Source organism: Acipenser ruthenus, chromosome 3 (genome assembly GCF_902713425.1).
Source record: "Acipenser ruthenus chromosome 3, fAciRut3.2 maternal haplotype, whole genome shotgun sequence".
Lineage (NCBI taxonomy): Eukaryota > Metazoa > Chordata > Actinopteri > Acipenseriformes > Acipenseridae > Acipenser > Acipenser ruthenus.
The window spans coordinates 86,576,544-86,596,557 of NC_081191.1; the positions used below are offsets into that span (position 1 = coordinate 86,576,544).

At 41.3% G+C, this 20,014-nt stretch overlaps 2 protein-coding genes across 7 annotated transcripts; both read right to left on the bottom strand.

Moving 5' to 3' along the window:
- Positions 1–600: 600 nt before the first annotated feature.
- Positions 601–9,935, bottom strand: LOC117394555 (exosome complex component RRP41-like). Its single transcript, XM_059021004.1, has 3 exons — positions 9,828–9,935; positions 3,266–3,472; positions 601–1,188 (listed from the first exon to the last, which is right to left on the bottom strand). Exons 1-3 carry the CDS (start codon positions 9,933–9,935, stop codon positions 829–831), a joined length of 675 nt encoding a protein of 224 aa, XP_058876987.1. The 3' UTR covers positions 601–828.
- A 1,404-nt stretch (positions 9,936–11,339) lies between these two features.
- On the bottom strand, positions 11,340–18,894 carry LOC117394556 (forkhead box protein H1-like). 6 transcript variants are annotated; one of them, XM_033992880.3, is made up of 4 exons: positions 18,707–18,894; positions 16,006–16,655; positions 14,695–14,799; positions 11,340–14,227 (listed from the first exon to the last, which is right to left on the bottom strand). In XM_033992880.3, exons 2-4 carry the CDS (start codon positions 16,561–16,563, stop codon positions 13,199–13,201), a joined length of 1,692 nt encoding a protein of 563 aa, XP_033848771.2. In that variant the 5' UTR covers positions 16,564–16,655; positions 18,707–18,894; the 3' UTR covers positions 11,340–13,198. The 6 variants fall into 6 exon arrangements, with proteins under 6 accessions (XP_033848771.2, XP_058874473.1, XP_058874495.1 ...); XM_059018490.1 differs by having other exon boundaries at positions 18,809–18,889; XM_059018512.1 differs by lacking the exon at positions 18,707–18,894 and adding an exon at positions 18,554–18,685.
- Between the last annotated feature and the right edge of the window lie 1,120 nt (positions 18,895–20,014).

Below are 20,014 nucleotides of genomic sequence, written 5' to 3' on the forward strand. Positions count from 1 at the left end.
TACAAAAATATTAATAATACAGGTATGGAAATACAATTCCTATTGTATAGCAGTTTGATCAGTTCCTAAGTTTGTTACCTATATGATAACTTTCCTCCTTTGTGTCCAGAACCTTTCTTGTACTTTTCCAGTGTTTTCTACTAAAACTTCTTTACATCAATACACAAGCTCACAGACGTCACACCAGACGTCACAGACGTCAAGCCCAGACTATGTAAGATAACGTCTAACCCACACCTTGTTAAGCAAATCCTAGTCAAGGTGATCCATTGTAAAAATCCAACCCAGTTGTATATTCAAGTTTAAATACCCCTTAAGAGGTAGAATGAATATGGTTTACAAAATTAAATTATTCTCTCACCCACTGTCTTGGTTCTGTTTTTCATCACATCCTTGAAAGGCTCTCTCTATCAAGATTTGGTATTCAAAGAGTGAAGCAAGACATAATTGGAGCATTAAAAGATTCAATACACAGTTCAGACATTTTATACTTTATTAAAGTCCAAATGTACAAAAACAACCAGTCCAGTGTCACAGCACCAGTCTCACACTGCCTTCATCATGCTTTTCCATAAGCTATTTCCCTGACTGTGTTGTGCAGTGGATTATTTGGTTATGGTACAGAAAGACAGTCAGCAGATCAGACTCCCTGCTCACCCTCTCCTCTCCTTCTCCCCTCCCGTGGAAACTTGCCAATGCTCCCTCACCACTCTGTCCAGTCCTTCCTCTCTTTTCCTCTCCCTCCTCACTCCCCAAGCTGCGTGGAGACCTCCTGCAGGTGCTCCCTCACCACTCTGTCCAGTCCTTCCTCTCTTTTCCTCTCCCTCCTCACTCCCCGAGCTGCGTGGAGACCTCCTGCAGGTGCTCCCTCACCACTCTGTCCAGCACTGCGTGCAGGTCCTTGCAGGCTCGTGTTGCTGCGTCCATCAAGCCCTCCAGGTGGTCCTGGTGCAGCCGGGCGTCCATCTCCACCAGGGCCAGGTGCTCTGCCTTGGGCAGGAGGGCGAGGGAGAGCTGGGTGCCCCCGGAGGACTCCTCCACGTGGCTCAGATCCACGAGGGGCGTGTCCTCCAGGAAGCCGGCAGAGCAGGCGCACACATAGTCCCGCAGGGGGATGCCAGCATCCACCACGGCCAGCGTGGCAGCGTTAACACACGAGCTGTAGTTCCCACCGTCCGCCTGCAGGATCTGCAGAGACACACAAAGGAGTGACATTCTTTTATTATTATCATTGATATTATTACAGGGATGGAAATAAGACTCCCGGTGCACAGAAATGTCATCCATCCCAGCTTGATAGCATAAAGGTAAGAAACTTAGGTGTGTCTTATTAAACTCATAGTAAAACTAGGAACTGATCAAACTGCTATACAATAGGAATTGTATTTCCATCCCTGTATTTAATATTTTTGTACCTTGCAAAAAAAGTATTGAAGTAAGAAAAACATTATTGGTCTTCCAATTCCTAGTAGTAGGCAGGTTTTAGGGCAATGAGATTTGTTAAATAGGCTACTTTATTTATTACCTTTGCAAAAATAATAATTAAATCAGATAAAAATTCCCACTAATGTTTCATCAGAATTTATGACCGTTTGAAATTATGGTTTAAAAAAAAAAAAAAAAAAAAGTTTCTGGTCTCTCTCTGTGACCTAACCAGGATTTCAGACTTGCAGAACTCCAAGACGTGCCTCCATTGGACAGCTTGTATCACGTAAAGTGGCCATGTGACTTGAAACTATTTTGCTTAACTGCCAAGAACATAAAAAAGAACACAATAATAAAATTTACATTTCAAAATACAGGAGATGCCAGCTCTGGAGTTCAGAGAAAAACTGGGAGGGAGGAAACTGTTGTTAATGTTAATAGGAAAAAAATGGTAACCAAATTTATTTGTGAGTCAGGGCAATCAAATGAAATAATACTAATATATATTTTTCATTGTTTGAAAACAGGAGTTCTGATATACACTAGTGCTGCACAGACCGATTACTAGTGTGTCCTTGGTGCTGACTGGGCTAATTCACCATTCTGAATAAAACAAGTGAAGAAACAGCTTCTTGGGTTTGTGTGGATTGCAGTTTTCCACAGAGTCCAACAAAAGCAGCGATCATCACAAATCCAAGCAGAGATTACTGTAAACTTGTTTATTGTTTTATTGTTGATATAAACCACTCCTGCAGCAAGCACACAATGCAGTGTTTTGATTATTTCAATCATTCCTTTTTTAGGGGTATAACAATTGCATACATACAGCGTTTATGGAAATGAAGCGTAGCATTTATCTGTTTAAATGAACACGATTTTATTTGGACACATTACTCTGCTTGAACGTTCATTTACATTTTTTCTTTCTCATTCATAAAACAGATGTACGTTTGGTAAATTGTATTTAATACTGTGTTGAACTGTTAATACTCGGTTTGCATAGACGAAGCTGCTACTCTGATTACAAACGACACAATGGATTTCGAGGGAAAACAATTGTAGTCAGTGTTTCATGACCAATCCTCATATTAGTGATCTGCTTCTAACGGCAACTGAGAACAAAAAAACAACAACTTGATTTTGATTCTGGTTGATATCGGCAAAAATGGAGCCTAGATGATATCTGCTGCTTCACTAGGTTTAAGCCAGGGTTTTTTTTTATTTATTATTTTTTTTTAAGCTTGTTGCAGAGTTTTTTTATTATGGAGAGGGGGGCCCCTAAATGCAACCCCCCCCACCCCCCGCCTGTTGTGAAGTGACGCCCCTGGGTATGAGCATTCAGTGTTTTAATGTAATTTACACCATGTTAAAAAGTGCATATTAACACACACGTGTACATTATTATACATGACTATTATTTATTTTAACGACACAGTATTTGTCAGATTGAGATGAAATGATACGTTTTCAGGTCCTGGTAATGTACATACTGTGAGCATTAATATACCAAAAACACTTTTCACAGATATGCAAATATATACGTATGTATTTAAAAAAAAAAAAAAAAAGTACCTGCAATAGGAGTCAAATTTCACTAATGAAGAATATTCTGTATAAAACAGGCGATGCTACGTTTGGTATGATTCTCTTGTTAATTCGCATATCAACTGCCTCACATCAGCTGTGACAGAGAGAGACACTTATTGCAATGCTGTAGTATTGTATTGAAAGCTGTGCCTGGCTGGCTCATGCTGTAGTATTGTATTGTATTGAAAGCAGTGTCTCGCTGGCTCATGCTGTAGTATTGTATTGTATTGAAAGCAGTGTCTGGCTGGCTCACCTGCACGTAGATGTCGATCTGTGATCGTGGGTAGAGCTGTGTCAGGATGGCCGCCTCGAAGGTCTGTTTGAGGTGGAGGGTCATCTCGCTGGACTTGCGGTCTCCGTGCGGGCGTCGCTTCCTCTCGGCTGTGCTGAAGGTGGCCATGCTGTACTGGCAGTTCAGCACTGCACGATCATGGAGACACTTACTGCGCGCGCCTCGGACCTGAGGAGAGCGGGAGGGAACAGAAGAACATGAGAAAATATACAAGAGGAGGCCATTCAGCCCATCAGTGCTTGTCCAGTTCCTAGTAGCTAATTGATCTCTTAAAGGATCCTAATTATTCAACATCAACAACATAGCTAGGTAACCCATTCCATACCCTAAGAAGCATGTTCTCCCCTCTTTCCTAAAAGCAATTAAAATCTAATACTCCATTAAAAATAAAAGAAACAATTCTACACTGTTTTGGACAAAGCCAGCACAAACCTTGACTATATCGCCTATAAAGAAGTGTCAGAGGCGACCTAATAGAGGTATTTCAAATTGTCAAGGGGTTTAACAAAGTAACTGCCGAGAATTATTTTTCACAGGTCACAGAGAACTGAACCAGTGGCCACTGGTGGAAGCTGAAGGGCATATTCAGAACCGAGGGGAGAAGGAGCTTTTTCACAGAAAGGGTGGTGAACCACTGGAACAGGCTGTCGGACAGAGTTATTGAAGTAGAGACTATCGGATCCTTCAAGAAAAGACTGGATGCTATCATGAACAATACTGTATAACCCTCTCCACAATAAGACCTTTAGCGAGCCGTCTGAAGGAAGGGTGGTCCATCTAGCCATGGATTCCCTACTAACCTGGTGAGGGTTATTGTGTTTTTCCTTTCCTGATTGCTAACGGACCGCGCTGGCAACAAAGTGAGCGAGAATAGGTGGGCCGAATGCCCTTTCTTCGTTCTAGAATTTCTTATGTTCTTATGACATAATGAAACAAACGTTTGCTAGTTCAATAATTTCTTATTCCAAAAAATAAAATAAAATGACATTAAAAAAACACAGATTTGTTGAACAGTACCGGAGCAGAGATTGGGATCACAGAGTACCAGATTGCAAACACTACTGCTCAGATTACAGATTGTGTTAGCTAGCACAGCAGGCACTACTGCTCTACACTACAATACCCCACTAAAAATATATAAGCACAGTAGCAGAGAGTGGTGATCTGGACCGCACGGTTAACAATGATCCAATATTGAAATTATGATAGCTGTAGCAGCACTGCCAGTAAAAAGTCTCCAGTATAACAAAATATTATCTGGAAGAAAAAATTGTAATCAAGATGTTTTTTTAGGGGTATAGAATATGGTGTTCCCCACCCAGCTAAATGGGAATGTAAACAAACTGGAATGCAAACTAGGTGAAAGTTCTGTGTGCAAGAGGATGCTAAACTGTAAAAATAATACAGTTATTCTACACCAAAGAATCATATTATAGTATTAGTTTGATTGAATGTACATTTACAGGGACTACCATAAAAAACACTACATGTGGGAATACAGTTAACTATTTGGCCACGATTGCTTCTGTTGCTGTGGTATTTGCACAAACCACATATCAACATGAGCTGAATAAAGTTAAAAACAATACTGTACAAGTGTTGCAATAGCAGATCCTTAAACAGGGAGAGCAACACTTGCCCTGATTTCTGCACAAAGCGGATTCCAGCTTGATTGAGCAAACAATCAAAGGAACACTTTCCAATGGACTTCCTAACAGATGGAATGGTACCAGTGAAAGTTTCTACGTGAGTTTAGACTAAGCAAATCCAGTTTCATACATAACACAATGATGTGACATGGAATCACAATGCGGTATAGACCTGTCCTTTAAAAAGAGCGTTCAATTGTTGAATAACACTTCCAGCAGCAAACTGATAAACCAATAATCAACATGTCTATGAAGTATATATTTTTAGCAGGTTTCTTGGTTCAGAAAATCATGTAAACAATTTCACAGCTATAATTTGATTATCGAACACCCCCATGCCCCAGTTAGTCTGAATAATATAGGTTTTATGGTTAAAACATGATAATTCATACAGGCACCACTCGACACAAATTTCTTGTGCCACGGTGCAATAATAACATAATGTCAAGCTAATGTTAAGCTTCCATAAGGAGTGTCAATAATTGTCGTTAACACTTTTTGAAGAGTGAGACCGCTATAAACCGACGCCAAGAAGTTGTCTCAATAATTATTATTATTATTATTATTATTATTATTATTATTATTTATTTCTTAGCAGACGCCCTTATCCAGGGCGACTTACAATTGTTACAAGATACCACAAAAAGGGAGACAAAACCGAAACAGGTAACTACAGACCAATAAGCCTGACTTCTATTATATGTAAACTTATGGAAACTATAATAAGATCCAAAATGGAAAATTACCTATATGGTAACAATATCCTGGGAGACAGCCAGCATGGTTTTAGGAAAGGGAGATCATGTCTAACTAACCTACTTGACTTTTTTGAGGATGCAACATTGAAAATGGATAACTGCAAAGCATACGACATGGTTTATTTAGATTTCCAGAAAGCTTTTGACAAAGTCCCGCACAAAAGATTAATTCTCAAACTGAACGCAGTAGGGATTCAAGGAAATGCATGCACATGGATTAGGGAGTGGTTAACAGGTAGAAAACAGAAAGTACTGATTAGAGGAGCAACCTCAAAATGGAGTGAGGTAACCAGTAGTGTACCACATGGATCAGTATTAGGTCCTCTGATATTCCTAATCTACATTAATGATTTAGATTCTGGTATAGTAAGCAAATGTGTTAAATTTGCAGACGACACAAAAATAGGTGGAGTGGCAAACACTGTTGAAGCAGCAATGGTCATTCAAAATGATCTAGACAGCATTCAGAATTGGGCAGACACATGGCAAATGAAATTTAATAGAGAAAAGTGTAAAGTATTGCATGCGGGCAATAAAAATGTGCATTATAAATATCATATGGGAGATACTGAAATTGAAGAAGGGAACTATGAAAAAGACCTAGGAGTTTATGTTGACTCAGAAATGGCTTCATCTAGACAATGTGGGGAAGCTATAAAAAAGGCTAACAAGATGCTCAGATATATTGTGAGAAGTGTTGAATTTAAATCAAGGGAAGTAATGTTAAAACTCTACAATGCATTAGTAAGACCTCACCTAGAATACTGTGTTCAGTTCTGGTCACCTCGTTACAAAAAGGATATTGCTGCTCTAGAAAGAGTGCAAAGAAGAGCAACCAGAATTATCCTGGGTTTAAAAGACATGTCGTATGCAGACAGGCTAAAAGAATTGAATCTATTCAATCTTGAACAAAGAAGACTACCCGGCGATCTGATTCAAACATTCAAAATCCTAAAAAGTATAGACAATGTCGACCCAGGGGACTTCTTTGACCTGAAAAAAGAAACAAGGACCAGGGGTGACAAATGGAGATTAGATAAAGGGGCATTCAGAACAGAAAATAGGAGGCACTTTTTTACACAGAGAATTGTGAGGGTCTGGAACCAACTCCCCAGTAATGTTGTTGAAGCTGACACCCTGGGATCCTTCAAGAAGCTGCTTGATGAGATTCTGGGATCAATAAGCTTCTAACAACCAAACGAGCAAGATGGTCTGAATGGCCTCCTCTCGTTTGTAAACGTTCTTATGTTCTTATGTAGTTATAACCACCACAGTGAATACTTGGAGTGAACCGTGTCAGATATCCAGTCATCGCGGCTCCAAAAAGGTATGGCACATACAGGTAAGCGTACGGCTGCAGCACATTTATTTCACATTGGTCATTACAAAATAACGCGATAAACCGTAAGCGTACTCTGGAAATTTGATCTGCATGTTTTGGAGGGTCTAAAAAGTCTGTGACTCGAGAGCAGTTCCACACAAGCACCATATCTTTACTGTTTACACCTGTAAGTCGCCCTGGATAAGGGAGTCTGCTAAGAAATTAATAATAATAATAATAATAATAATAATAATAATAATAATAATAATAATAATGACTAGGAGGAGGCGAGTCGGTTTGCAAAAACCGTTTGCTGTGGATTTGTATATTTCACAGTTGTAGCTGTCTGGAGTAAAGTTATGGGACACAATTGTCCGGTTTTGTACACTTGTCCTTAATAAAAGTCTCCCATAGTAAAAGCATAGCAAAGTGTAATAAAGCACAGTGAAAGCAGGATAAAGCAGAGGTGAGCATTTTAAAGCAGGGGCGGCGCCACGCTTGGGCCTGAGGGAATGGGCCCACCCATTTTGCTCATGGGCCCGCCCAGTTATGGAGCGACAATTAAAAACATTTCAAACCATATCAGACTGTAATCCGCTGCGGCGAGTCTAGCTCATCCTTGTGGTTAAAAAAATATATCCGTCCCACCCACCTCAGCAGCGTTGTCATGGTTATGAAAATAAAAGATTGGTGATTGGATGGCTGAGATATGAGATCTTACGTTTTTGATACTATAGTATCGAAATTACAGCGCGTCGGCAGCATTTATTTTAAAGGCAGCAAAATATGGGAATTGCACGTTCCTTTTCATTAGCGTGTCAACATAATTTTAAAACGTTTACAAAACTTGAACATGTTGCTCAATGTGTCACTCGAGGTTGTTTTAAAAACTTTTTTTGTCTGCTTGTTACGTTTTTTCAGCCAGAGCAATATCTTTCTTTAGCTGTACCTGAGAAAATGCAGTGAAAACGAAAGCAGCCAAATTTAGCTGGAAACGAGGTATTCTCAGCACAGCTAAGATTTTAGTTTTGGTTTGAAGGCAGCAGGAGCTTAGCCTGACTTTTAATTTTTGCTTGAGAGACGCCCTTATGCAGGGTGACTTACAGAGGTAACAAGTTATTACAGTATAGCTAAGAGATTACAATACAGTTTTTTAGTTTCTGTTTGCACTTTGTCAAATGAAACGGTTTTTGCAGTTATTGTGCACAGTGTGTTTGTTTCTGTAGGTTGTATGTATGCTTATGTGTTTTGTATTTGTAATGTATATGTCCAACCACTGTTATAAACTGCAAAACATGTTCGCCTTGCTTCACTCTTGGCTTCTTGGCTACTTTGCGCTGCTCAAACCCCACAGAGATATTTGATGTATTCAGAGTTTTAATTGATTTAAATCATGTTTGTAATGTAAACTATTTCCTGTGACGTCAGACCTTTGGTACTTGCCCGTCCACCCGAAGTTCCATTCCTAGCTACGCCCCTGTTTTAAAGCACGATTGGTCAGGCATATAAAAAAAAATGGTAATATGCTACGGTAAATGTATGTGGGAAAACTGCAGAACTACGTGCAGGTGTCTCCAAATAAGACATTTTGTATAAGATTGTTGTTCAAAAACTCTTGTTGGTAATGGGTTTCATTTATTTTTTGCACGCGGATCCATTCTCCAGCTTTAATGAAAATCAGGTTTCTGTTATGTAGATGGGAAGTCCTCAAGTATGATACAAATTTGGTGACGATTGGTGCAATATGAAGAAGGTTATGGTGTTCACCATGTAGAGTGTGACAGACAGACACCGTCAACAGATAAATGTCCCAGTTATTTGACTGAGGACCCCAGGAAAAAGTGATCAATAACAGTATTGTAAAAACTGTCAGTGCAAATTTTGATCAAATGCATGGAAATCTTTCACCAGCTTAACTTAATTAAGACAGATACCTTTGGGTTGTGTTAATTTGTGTTGCAGAGTTTTTGAGCAGGTGGATGATAGATTTAATGTCTGGTTTTAAGGATCTGACAGTAAATGACTTGCTATATACAGACAAACTGTAGCCTAGATACCTTGAATCTACTTTGAATTTATTTTTATCTATTTCTTAAACCAAAGTGGTCAACCACACTGCCTTCCACACTGCAGCACTGCACCCTAACCGCTGAGCTCCTCAAACCCACTGCCTTCCACACTGCAGCACTGCACTCTAACCACTGAGCTCCTCAAACCCACTGCCTTCCACACTGCAGCACTGCACCCTAACCGCTGAGCTCCTCAACCCCACTGCCTTCCACACTGCAGCACTGCACCCTAACCGCTGAGCTCCTCCATTCAGAGAGAGACAAGGATGGCTAGAAGAATAGGGGCAGTGGAGAGACAAATGGAGGGGAGAATGAGAGGGGAGAGCAGAGTGGGAGGGGCAGGAGGAAGGAAAGGGAGGAAGGCAGAGGGACACAGAGGGGTTTATGCTGGACTAAGATGTGATCCAGACTCTCATTGATTCTAAAAACAGAAAAACAGGTAAAATAGGAATTCAAGTTAATTTGAAAGAATAAAAAAAAAAGCGTGAATCCCCCTGTAACAGTGGAACTACTTGTCTGCCTCATCCTGCCTTTCTCTGCCTGCTTTTCTCTCTGCCTCTCTGCCTGTCTCTCTGTCTGTCTTTGTCTGCTTATCTTTCTACCTGTCTCTCTGTCTGCTTGTCTCTCAGCCTGTCTCTCTGCTTGTCACTCTGTCTCTTTCTCTGCCTGCCTGCCCAGGAGTGTGAGCAGTCCATGCCACGCAACCAGCCTCTGGACACCTCTGACTGGCTGGATCCGGATGGGCACCACAGTGGCGACCAATGCTTTACTGGAAAGGAAGGGGGAGAAGATGGCCCTGCTGATCACTCGGGGGTTCAGAGACCTGCTGCACATCAGCAACCAGGCACGGCCTCACCTCTTTGACCCGTGAGTTCAACCATAGCCCTGTACACATCATAGCCATACACAGCTCCATATACAACCATCATACACTGAACACTAAACCAGGCACGGCCTCGTCTCTTTGACTTGGTGAGTTCAACCATAGCCCTGCACACATCATAGCCATACCCAGCCCTGATACATAGCCACCATACACTGCTCCATAGAAAGCCACAATACAGTCTGAATGGAGCAGCCACACCCCCTTACTGTTTATTAAGTGGAGCAGAAGCAGCTTAGTTCAGAGGTAATAATCAGGTGTCCATTATTAAGTTGTGACACCACAGCAACGCCATTACCCCTTAAAGTATACTGCTGATTATATTGCAGACCGACGCAAGGTGTGTTCAAATAATGGACTGTCGTTACCGCAAACCCCCCCCTCCTATACAGTGCTCCTGCGATTTCACCATGTGACTTGCACATCAATACACAGTGAATCAGTGAAGGGCTGTTGTACAGGAAAATATAGGACTGGTCAACATGGCTAATGGTGAAACGGTGAGGGAGCACTGTGCTATACTGACCCCTTGTATCCAACATTGGCACACAACTTACCATTGAAATAGTGAAGCCAACCAGGCCGTTACAATGCAAGGACTAAAACCTGCCAAACATACCAGCAATAAGACTTCTTGTACATAGTGATGAAACGGCACAATGATTGTTTTGACTATGTAAAAGCCACGTTCCCAGGTGGGTGTCACATCAAGGCATGAAGACTAGCACTGACAGCCAGCAATGAACATTTGAATCCACTCTCAGCCAATTGGAACGCCGGATTTCAGCGCGCCTTGGTTTGCCAGAAAAGTCGTCTCGTGCAGGGTACCTTGCTAATATGAATAGAGAACGGCATTAACTATGTAGAGGGTGACCCCGTCTTCCAAAGTGCCAATGAGAAGATATTCTTATACCATCGGAGACAGATTCACTTTCCAGGCATTTCAATAAATGCACAGCAAGTCCAGATTGATTTTTTTTTATTATTATTTTTTTATCAAAAATACCTTCTTTTTTTCATGTAAGAGGCGTACAATTTACTTTTTGCAGCAGCACAGAATTAATTTACAGTTTCACAAAATTGCACATTCCAGCCTATTTTAAAAGACAACAGATACACAGGACTGCTAGGTCTTAAAAAATGTAGGTTTTAAAAATACATATAAAATTGTTTTGCCAAATGAAATTAGGCAAAGCATTCCTCAACATAAACATCAGGCGCGATCCCAGTTTTAATTGGCAGTAACTTTTCATTCCTTAAAGTCCTGACTTGCAAGTGTAAAAAAAAAACAAAAAAAAACTGCTACATCATTGTATTAAAAACAAATCTCAATTTCATATTATTAAAATTGCCACTTAATTCTGATTACTTAAAACTTAGAAACAGTGGACAGGCCTGCAGAAGGTGCATTTGCAAACAGACAGCTTGTTACAGAGCTAGTCATTGGACAGTACCAACACACAAGCATTAGTACTGCCCTGTGGTACTGAAGTGAAGGAGTGGATACATTTACAAAGCATGGCAGACCCCAGATGCAGAAGTAGTATTCACAATAGCATTCCTGGATACACATTTCCAATACGGCATTTACAGGCAGGAGTCCTTCCAAAATACAGTAGACATGCAGGCTGTCACATTCAGAATGGGGTCTGTTTGAACATATTTTAAAAAGATAATTCCCTTTGTATTCGATCTACAAACCCCCACACACCATTTGGGAAAGAGACGACTGTATTCTGAATATTGGGTTAGCGGGACTAGAATATCCAGTATTCCAAATAAACAGAAGCCTATTTGCATTTAAATGTAGCTGGTCATTCCTGTTGCTACGTGTATTTTTCGTATGTTAATGTGATGATTTTTTTTTTTACATTAGGTACAGTTCATGGTTTGAATTGGTTCATTGTATGAAGTAGATTGTAACAAAGGCATAGTAAAGAACGAGAGTAGAGGGACTAAACGACATCTGCAATTGGCTATAGGAGCCAGGCAAGGACATTTCTGAAGGACTATTAATAAAAGCAGGACAAATGAACCAATCAAAACTTAACTCCCTGGCAGCCTCTGTGCAGCAGAGCAAAGCCAAACTTGGTTAATAGATAAAGCAGACTGGAAGACAGAGGGAGGCAGAGAGCAATCTAATCATGGCGTCTTCTTTTACGCTCTTTAAAAGAATGCAAGTAGAAAAAGGTAGGCTACTGTCTGCTTACAGGCAATAGAGTAAGAACAGGTCTATTCCAAGCTTCATCTGGATTATTAAGCAATATCAATAGGTTAGCAAATTGACATTTCAGCTGATTAGTTTTCTTAAAAATAAAAAAACTGAAAAAAGGCAAGACTGAGAATGGTTAGCCGGCCATGCTCACTTCTGTGCCGTTCTTGAAAACTACGCAGCTGAAACATCAATGGAAATAACCTGACCCTCGCTTCGGGACGCGGTGAGGGCAAACAGACAACTAAACTTCTTCTACAAGCCCTTGACTCAATAGATGTCAGGAGCCAGATGCAATAAACACCTGAAGTATTAAGTTTAGCAAGGATATAAAAGGTATTACACTTGAGTAAAACTATTAAAAGGAGAAACTTAACTCGAGGTGTTTTATGGAACTGGCCCCAGGTTCTCACTGTGAATCACAAACAATGGGCTTTTGCATGTAGAACACAATAATGCATCTAAATGGAAGCAAAATGCATTCTCAATCCAGCATCAACAACCCTAAACATACTGGGCACCCATTTGAAAACGGGGACGGGAGGGTAAACCGGTTCTCAGAGTGCAAAAGAATGTGCTGACACTGGCAAACTGTTCCAGCTCTTTAGTGATCTCAGCTCCCGGCTGGGACTCTACCTCCAGCAGGACCTCCTTACAATCATTGTGGAAAGAGGGGCTCTTCAATAATTCATAGCGGAGGAGTCACCCTGAATACATATTTACTCTCCCCTGGACAGTTAGCATAGCTGCTAAAGCTTCACCTCTGCTGTATACAAATACCCCCGCCCCCTGGTTTGGGAACTCTTCAGTAATTCATTGTGAATGAGCAGCCCCTGTGTGGAGAGGTGGGGGAGGGATACGATTGTATTCAAAAAGTACCGTCCTGCTTCCACTGTGTCCAAGTATGGAGCCTCTTTCTACCATCCAGCAAGAACAAGCTTCCCAAAACCTTGTACAATCGATATATACACGTTTAAAACCATTGTCCCACACAGCACTCGCTCAGTAAGGGGGATACCGCCCGATACCCCCAGAGTTCTGGACTGTGTACTGCCCTGGCAGAGGGGCGGGCATCTCGGGCACTAGTGCGTCAAACACACTCTTGTTGGGGGGCACAGATTGGAGGAGGTTGTCTAGATCCATGAGGGCAGGGGGCTGCCGGTGGTGGCAGGCCTGCAGAGGGACACCGGGTCTGGGCAGGAAGGACCAGTAAGCAGGGCCCACATAGGCTGCAGCAGGAGAGGGCCGGTAGTTATAGAAGGGCAGGCCCCCCAGCTGCAGAAAGGGGTTGCTGGGGAAGCGCATGCTGGGAGGAGCCACTGCATTGGGAGGCGCGTATTTGGTGTAGGATGTAGGCAGCTCCCAGGGGGCAGGGGTCCTCTTAGCTGACTTCAGAGGCGTGGGGCAGTCCTCATAGCTATCCGAATCGGACCCCTCTCCTCCCACGGGCAACGGTCTGGGGCGCTTGTGTGCCACCAGCCCGCTCCTCCAGCTAGAGTCTTCCGAGGAAGAGGAGGAGGAAGCAGGGCTGACCGAGCTGCCTGAAGTGCTCCGTGAGGAGTAACGGAGGCTGCGGGACTCTGAGGAGGAGTAGCCCATGCTGGACTGAGGCCGGGGGAAGGGCTCCGATTCGTGGAAGAAGGGTCTCGGCTCCCAGCCCCCCTGCCCCTGGAGTCTCTGTTCCCCCTGCTTGCAGTGTTCACCCAGCTTCTCTCCAGCACCGGGCTTGAAGCTATGGAGCAGGGAGTCGATGGCAAAGGACGAGTCCAGTTTGGGGCGGTACTGGTCTTCGGAGTCGAGGCGGATGGCGGGGGCCGGCTCACTAGGGGGAGTGGAGTCCTCGAGCTGGAGCTGGTCCTGTCCGCTGGGCTGCCCGTGCAGGATATAGGGTGCCAGGTCCTGCGCGAAGACTGTCTCCTCCTGTCGCGACACCGCCGTGTTCTGCCGCTTTAGCAGATCCAAAGGAACGCGCGACACATCAACCGCCCAGAAGTTTCCTTTCCCCTGGGGCTTTCCTGGATCCTTCAGGACCTTGGTGACAAAGACAGGATTTAATACATAATTCACAGTGTGGCCACAGAACCAACTACCTGCTAAAAATCATACATTTCTTATAAATCATGAAGCCACTCAAGGAAATCTAAAACACCAGATATCAGAACAGTGCAGTAGACACATTTTGTTGTAGGGCTTGAAATGATCATTAGCTCTGCACCCATCCCTGGCTTTCAGAACTTCCCTTATTCAGGGCATGAATAAATGTCACCTGTAGGTTTAGTAAAGGAGTTGTTCACGCAGCTGTAAGGGAGGAACTATATAACATCAAACTCCTGGCTCCTGATCATTTCAATAATATTAATTGAGGGGAGTTTTCACACCCATGCCAGGGTGCTGCAGGGCTGGTGTGAGTGTGAAGCCATGCTGCTGGAGAAAGGAGGATCGTGTGCAGCTGCACTTTTGTAAACATGGGGTTTGTACCCTTGAACCCATGGCCTCACCTTGACGAAGCAGTCGTAGGAGGAGAGATTGTGCCGCACAGAGTCCCGCCAGCCCTTGTAATTCCCTGTGAAGAACGGGAAGAGGGTGCTGATCTCCTTCAGGATCTGAAGATGAAACACACCAGAGCTTCATGAAATGAATGCTGGCAATCCAATATGCTGTCCACTCACTTTACTACTGAGCATCCATTTAACTGGATAAAGGGGAGCACAACTTAAAACACAGTCTGCCATCATCATCATCATCATCAACTATTAAACTCAATAGTGCTGCATTTAAAAATACTAAAAGAAACAAGTTCAAAGAGAAATATTGACTTTTTCAGGGTCTTCAATTGAAAACGTAAAAAAATACTTCCTAGTTGAAATGTTTGTTGTTGAACTTAAATTTCAGTATTTCTAAATTCTGCACTATCAAGTGTAACAGTTATGAATGATGATGACAGATATGGGAGAGTACATTTGAAGGTGTCCAGTTTTTTTTAACTGGATAAAAAAAGGGGATTTGTACTTGTGTGATTACAGTACTCTCAGTAGGCCTACAGGGGTCGCTACAAGACTGGAGGTCACTTAACTGCTAGGATTAAAACGCTCCAAACTCCAAATGTATTGCCTGAGGATTTAATAAAATAATACCGGTCAATAACTTAATGTAAATATATTTAATCGATACATTTTATTTTAACAACCACAGTGTTCCCAACAGAGACGGTATTACAGTAATAGAGCAGCGTTACCATTTATTAAAGTGCACCAGTGCAGTAAGATTGCAATTGCCTTGTGGTATGTTAACTGCCCATTGCTTCGTACAGAAAGTGAAAGTGGAAATTCAAGAGATAAATTGCAGAATACATTTGTATTGTACGAAACGGTAGCTACAGAAAGCTAATTACTTCACACGCGCTCTCGATTTAAAAAATGTTTTATAATATATCAAAAATGTTCTAAACGTATATAAATGTAGAATGAGTTTATATATATATATATATATATATATATATATATATATATATATATATATATATAAATAATTACACACATATACATACACACACGCTTTTATACGTAGAATAACGGGTTTTATATATCTACTTTTATACATAAAATCCCCCCAAAAGGTATTTCTTGCCCAGTGTGTGTATGGTGCTACACTGGCGTGTATAGACTACCGTATTAATCTTTAGAGCCATGGTATGCAGTGGCCACTACTAGATTATGAGGTGATTCTTAAACGGGACATGGGTTTCATTCAACCCAACACTGCTGTAATAGATCCAGGTTATGTCTTCCTAAAGCAGGGTGTCACCTTACCTGAGACAAGGTCAGCTTTTTCTCCTGGGAATTCTGGATGACCATGGCTATCATGGCGAGGTAGGAGTACGGAGGTTTGGGGTAGCGCTGGTAGTTTTTCTTTTTTCCGTTTTTTGCGCACTTGTCCTCTACCCATTTCTTGTCCTGGTCCTCGCTATCCTCATTTGCCTCGTACCCGTTGTTACGCACCTCTTTCGCAGGTGCGCCCTTGTTCTGCTGGACTGAGACGGTCATATTGGCGTTGGGTTCCAGCTGCATGATCTGCTCTATGATAGAGCCAGCTGAGGCTGCCTTCGCTGGCCGGAGATCCGCCGGCCAGGGGCTACCGTAAGCGGCCCACGGTGGAGGGGAATTCAACTCAAAACTGTGCCTGGCCGCGACGGCTGCTCGGAAATAATCAACGTGCGCCGAGCTGGAGTAGCGGTGGTGCTGGGGCGGTGGTGGTGGCCACTCAAGTTGAAGTTCAGAGAAGGTTCTGGGGCTGTAGCAGGGCGAGTGCAGGTAGGCGAGGGTAGGTTGCCCATGCAGAAGGTTGCTGCCCCCCCAGTGTTTTGTCATGTTGATTTGTTGCTCTCTCTCACTCTCCCCTCTTCTGGATCCTGCAGGACTGTCCTGAACTTTTCTTGTCAGACTGCTGGCACCAGTGGATGCTATTTGTAGAGCAAACAATTAACAGTTTCATGTTAATCCTGTAGTGCAATCAGAGAGAGAATAGAAGGCTATCTCTCTGGATGAATGAGGTGTCACCACGGGGGTCTTGTGCTCTGAGGGCTGCGGTACAAGCCTGTGTCCACTATCTATCTACACACCCTCCCCCAAACAAAAACATGCATCAAGAAACACTAATTTCACGCAGAGATTGAGAAAGCCCATCCCCACACAGCAGAAAGGGAGAACCCCAATGTGTGTGCTGCTTAGAACACCACGAGCTACTCCCTGCTGGTACCAGTGCCTGTCGCCTTGCATGGGCAACCATGCTAACTCCCCGCATTTAAAAATGACGCCTTTTATAATGAGGAGGCAATAAACGTGTTTTTATCATAGAAGCTGGGTGGGTATTTCTTTAATGGGAAAAGGTGGATGAATAACGCGGTTCGGAATGATACATTTGTCTATTTTGAAAAATACTAAAATCGGAATCCCTGACAGACATTTATGCAACTTCCAATCAAATATGTATTATTAAGTAAACGGTATGTGACCAAGTTAACGTCAAACCAACAATTGTGCATTTGTGAAAGCTTAATATATCCTTTTTAATTTTGTAATTTCTCGGTATTAAACAAATACAAATATTGAATAAACTAATGATCAATAAATACCTACCCGAGGATATGGTTAAGTTCAGGGTCTGCTGCGTGCATGGAATTAGCTGTGCATTGAGGCGGGTGTATAAAGCACTTTTCAGGCGAGACCGTTTTAAACACAGGACGCAAAACATCAATAACGAAAAGCAAAAAACAATATGTACAATTATAAACAGGCTGCCGTTTCCGTTTTTAAAACCAATACACGAACCTGTTCACTCGTTCATAACATGTAGACACATCGAGGAGGTCGCCTCAAGTGCGCAGAATAACTCGTTTACTCTAAAGCACTAACTGTTTCTATAGAAGATGTGGCTTAGTGTTAAAGCCAAGATACATATGTAAGAAAACGCGCACAGTGCGCAATTGAGAACACTGCTGCTGCAGCCCCATGCTAAATACAGGCGACTAATCTGTTGACAACTCCTAAATTGATTTGTTGCTCTCCAAAATAACTAAAAACGCATTGGAATGTTTGAACGTCACTGAATTCTAAAAGGCTGCATACTGTGTTGAACACTCCGCGCCTTCACGATGTGCGTTCTACAAATCTTAGATGCAAGCTATTTGAATATGCAACTTATTAATTAAAATGTCCAAGTTAGGAATTAAAAGAGCGTTTCATTTTTTTTTTTAAACAAAAGAAACAAATTAAAGTTGTCTAATCACACCTGTCATTTTATTAGTTACATTGGAATAAAACAATTTGATTGTTCGCAATATTTAAATAGATTTTATCTTTCAAAGAATATTATTTAATATGTATCATTTTGGGAGAGGGGGTACGTTACGTATTCTCATATCATGAATATGATCTTTAAATGACATAATGATTAAATTGCTCTGTTTAACTGTGAATTAAAAAAGGTGGATTGCAGAAACTAAAAGCCGAAATAGGGCTGATTGAAACCCGAAAGAACAGGTTTAGTTATGCCTACAGTTTCTTTGTACATGGGCCCATAGGCTATTATACACCTGATATGCAACTTTCCGGACAGTGCGTGCCAAGAGGGGTTTAAATCTATTTCTCGGAGTTCCTTTGTCCAAACTAATGCGGTGTTAATGTCTGCGGGCTAATACTTACCCAGTGCGACTCTTGAACGGATTATGGCAATCTCATTCCTAACGATTTGTTGAAATCTGCGCTACTTAGTAGGGTGTAATCTTTCCCAAACAATGCACCCCCGTTTGTGTTTAGTGTAAAGACGCTCACACCAAAAAAGAAACACAATATTTCAAACCTGGTTTTGTGTCACATTAATAATGACGGCGACGAGTTAATTATTCCGCGTTTCCGTTTTAAGATTGCACAATTCCAAAAATAAATAAACAAGCAAATAAATAAAGTTATGTCTACCAATCGATATCAAATGCGATTTGTAGTTCATACATACCTGCTGTGGAAATATATATCACACCCTAATACAATGCAAAAGCCACTGAACCAATCATTTTTTATACTAGTTTTTAAAAAATATACATTAAAATACGACTACCTAGGGGCATTTTTCTCAAGGTGATTACTTGGGTATCATTTTGCAACAGAGCACACCGCGCGCTGGTTAACTAATCACCTCGCTTGAAAGAGCCGCAGGTGCTGTCAATCTGGTCACTAGCGTGGCCTTAATAAAATAAAATAAATAGGCAATACACACAAGGAGGCATAGATTTTTTTTTTCTTTTTCTTTTTGATTTATTTATATATATATATATATATATATATATATATATATATATATATATATATATATAAAGCCACCAGTTGCATATTTATACAGCGTCCTTGATGAACCATTCCTGGATGCTTTGCAGATAAATAAATAAATAATACATGCATATAAATAACCACCCATGAATAGATCTAGATTGCTCTCCAATGAAAGGCCACATTAAAAGTTATGTTTCATGCTTATGTAAAAATGCAGATTGACTCAACATTCCGAATAGAACCCGTGTTTCAAAGTCAAGGTGCTCGAGAATTAAATGCCCTGGCATCAGAAACTTTCAATTGAGTTACTGGAATTACCAAGTGACCGTGTTTTTAGTTTTTAATCTAGTTTTATTTCATTTGAGGTGCATTATATCCGTTCCAAGCATTATGAACATGGGGATAACAAAAAAGTGTTTAAAAATATTAAAGTCTAGTCTATTCTTTTGTTCAGGTGTAGGCCTTTTTCCAGAAGGCCCATAGCCTACACAATGAATGCCGTCAACCGCAATTATAAGGTCATTGAATTAGGAAATACAAGCAAATTAACAAATAGGCTTAATGGAGTATCAAGGACACTTGGTATTTTGTGAATTGTTTTTTCAACAACGATTTTGGTTTTAATCCAGGCCAAAGGTGATATTCATAGTAATATTCTGCTTACATAAAAAAAAAAAAAAAAAAAAAAAAACTTGATTGATGACCTCAGTAAATGTATTGAGGAGATCAGTTGATTAAATTACATTTATTATGTATATTTGTAATATTGTATTCATATAGCAACAGGCTAACTGTATATATTGTGATAAACACTCCTCTATGGTCAATTTGTTTTGCCTGTGTTTTAGTCACTGTTGAACCTTTACAGGACCAAGATTAAGAGTTGATTTAGTGCAGAATTGGTAAAAAAAAAAAAGATGCAAGTGGCAAGTAGATGACATGAAAACAAATGACATATGTTGTAGTGATGTAGTTGCATATTGTATCCAGTTTA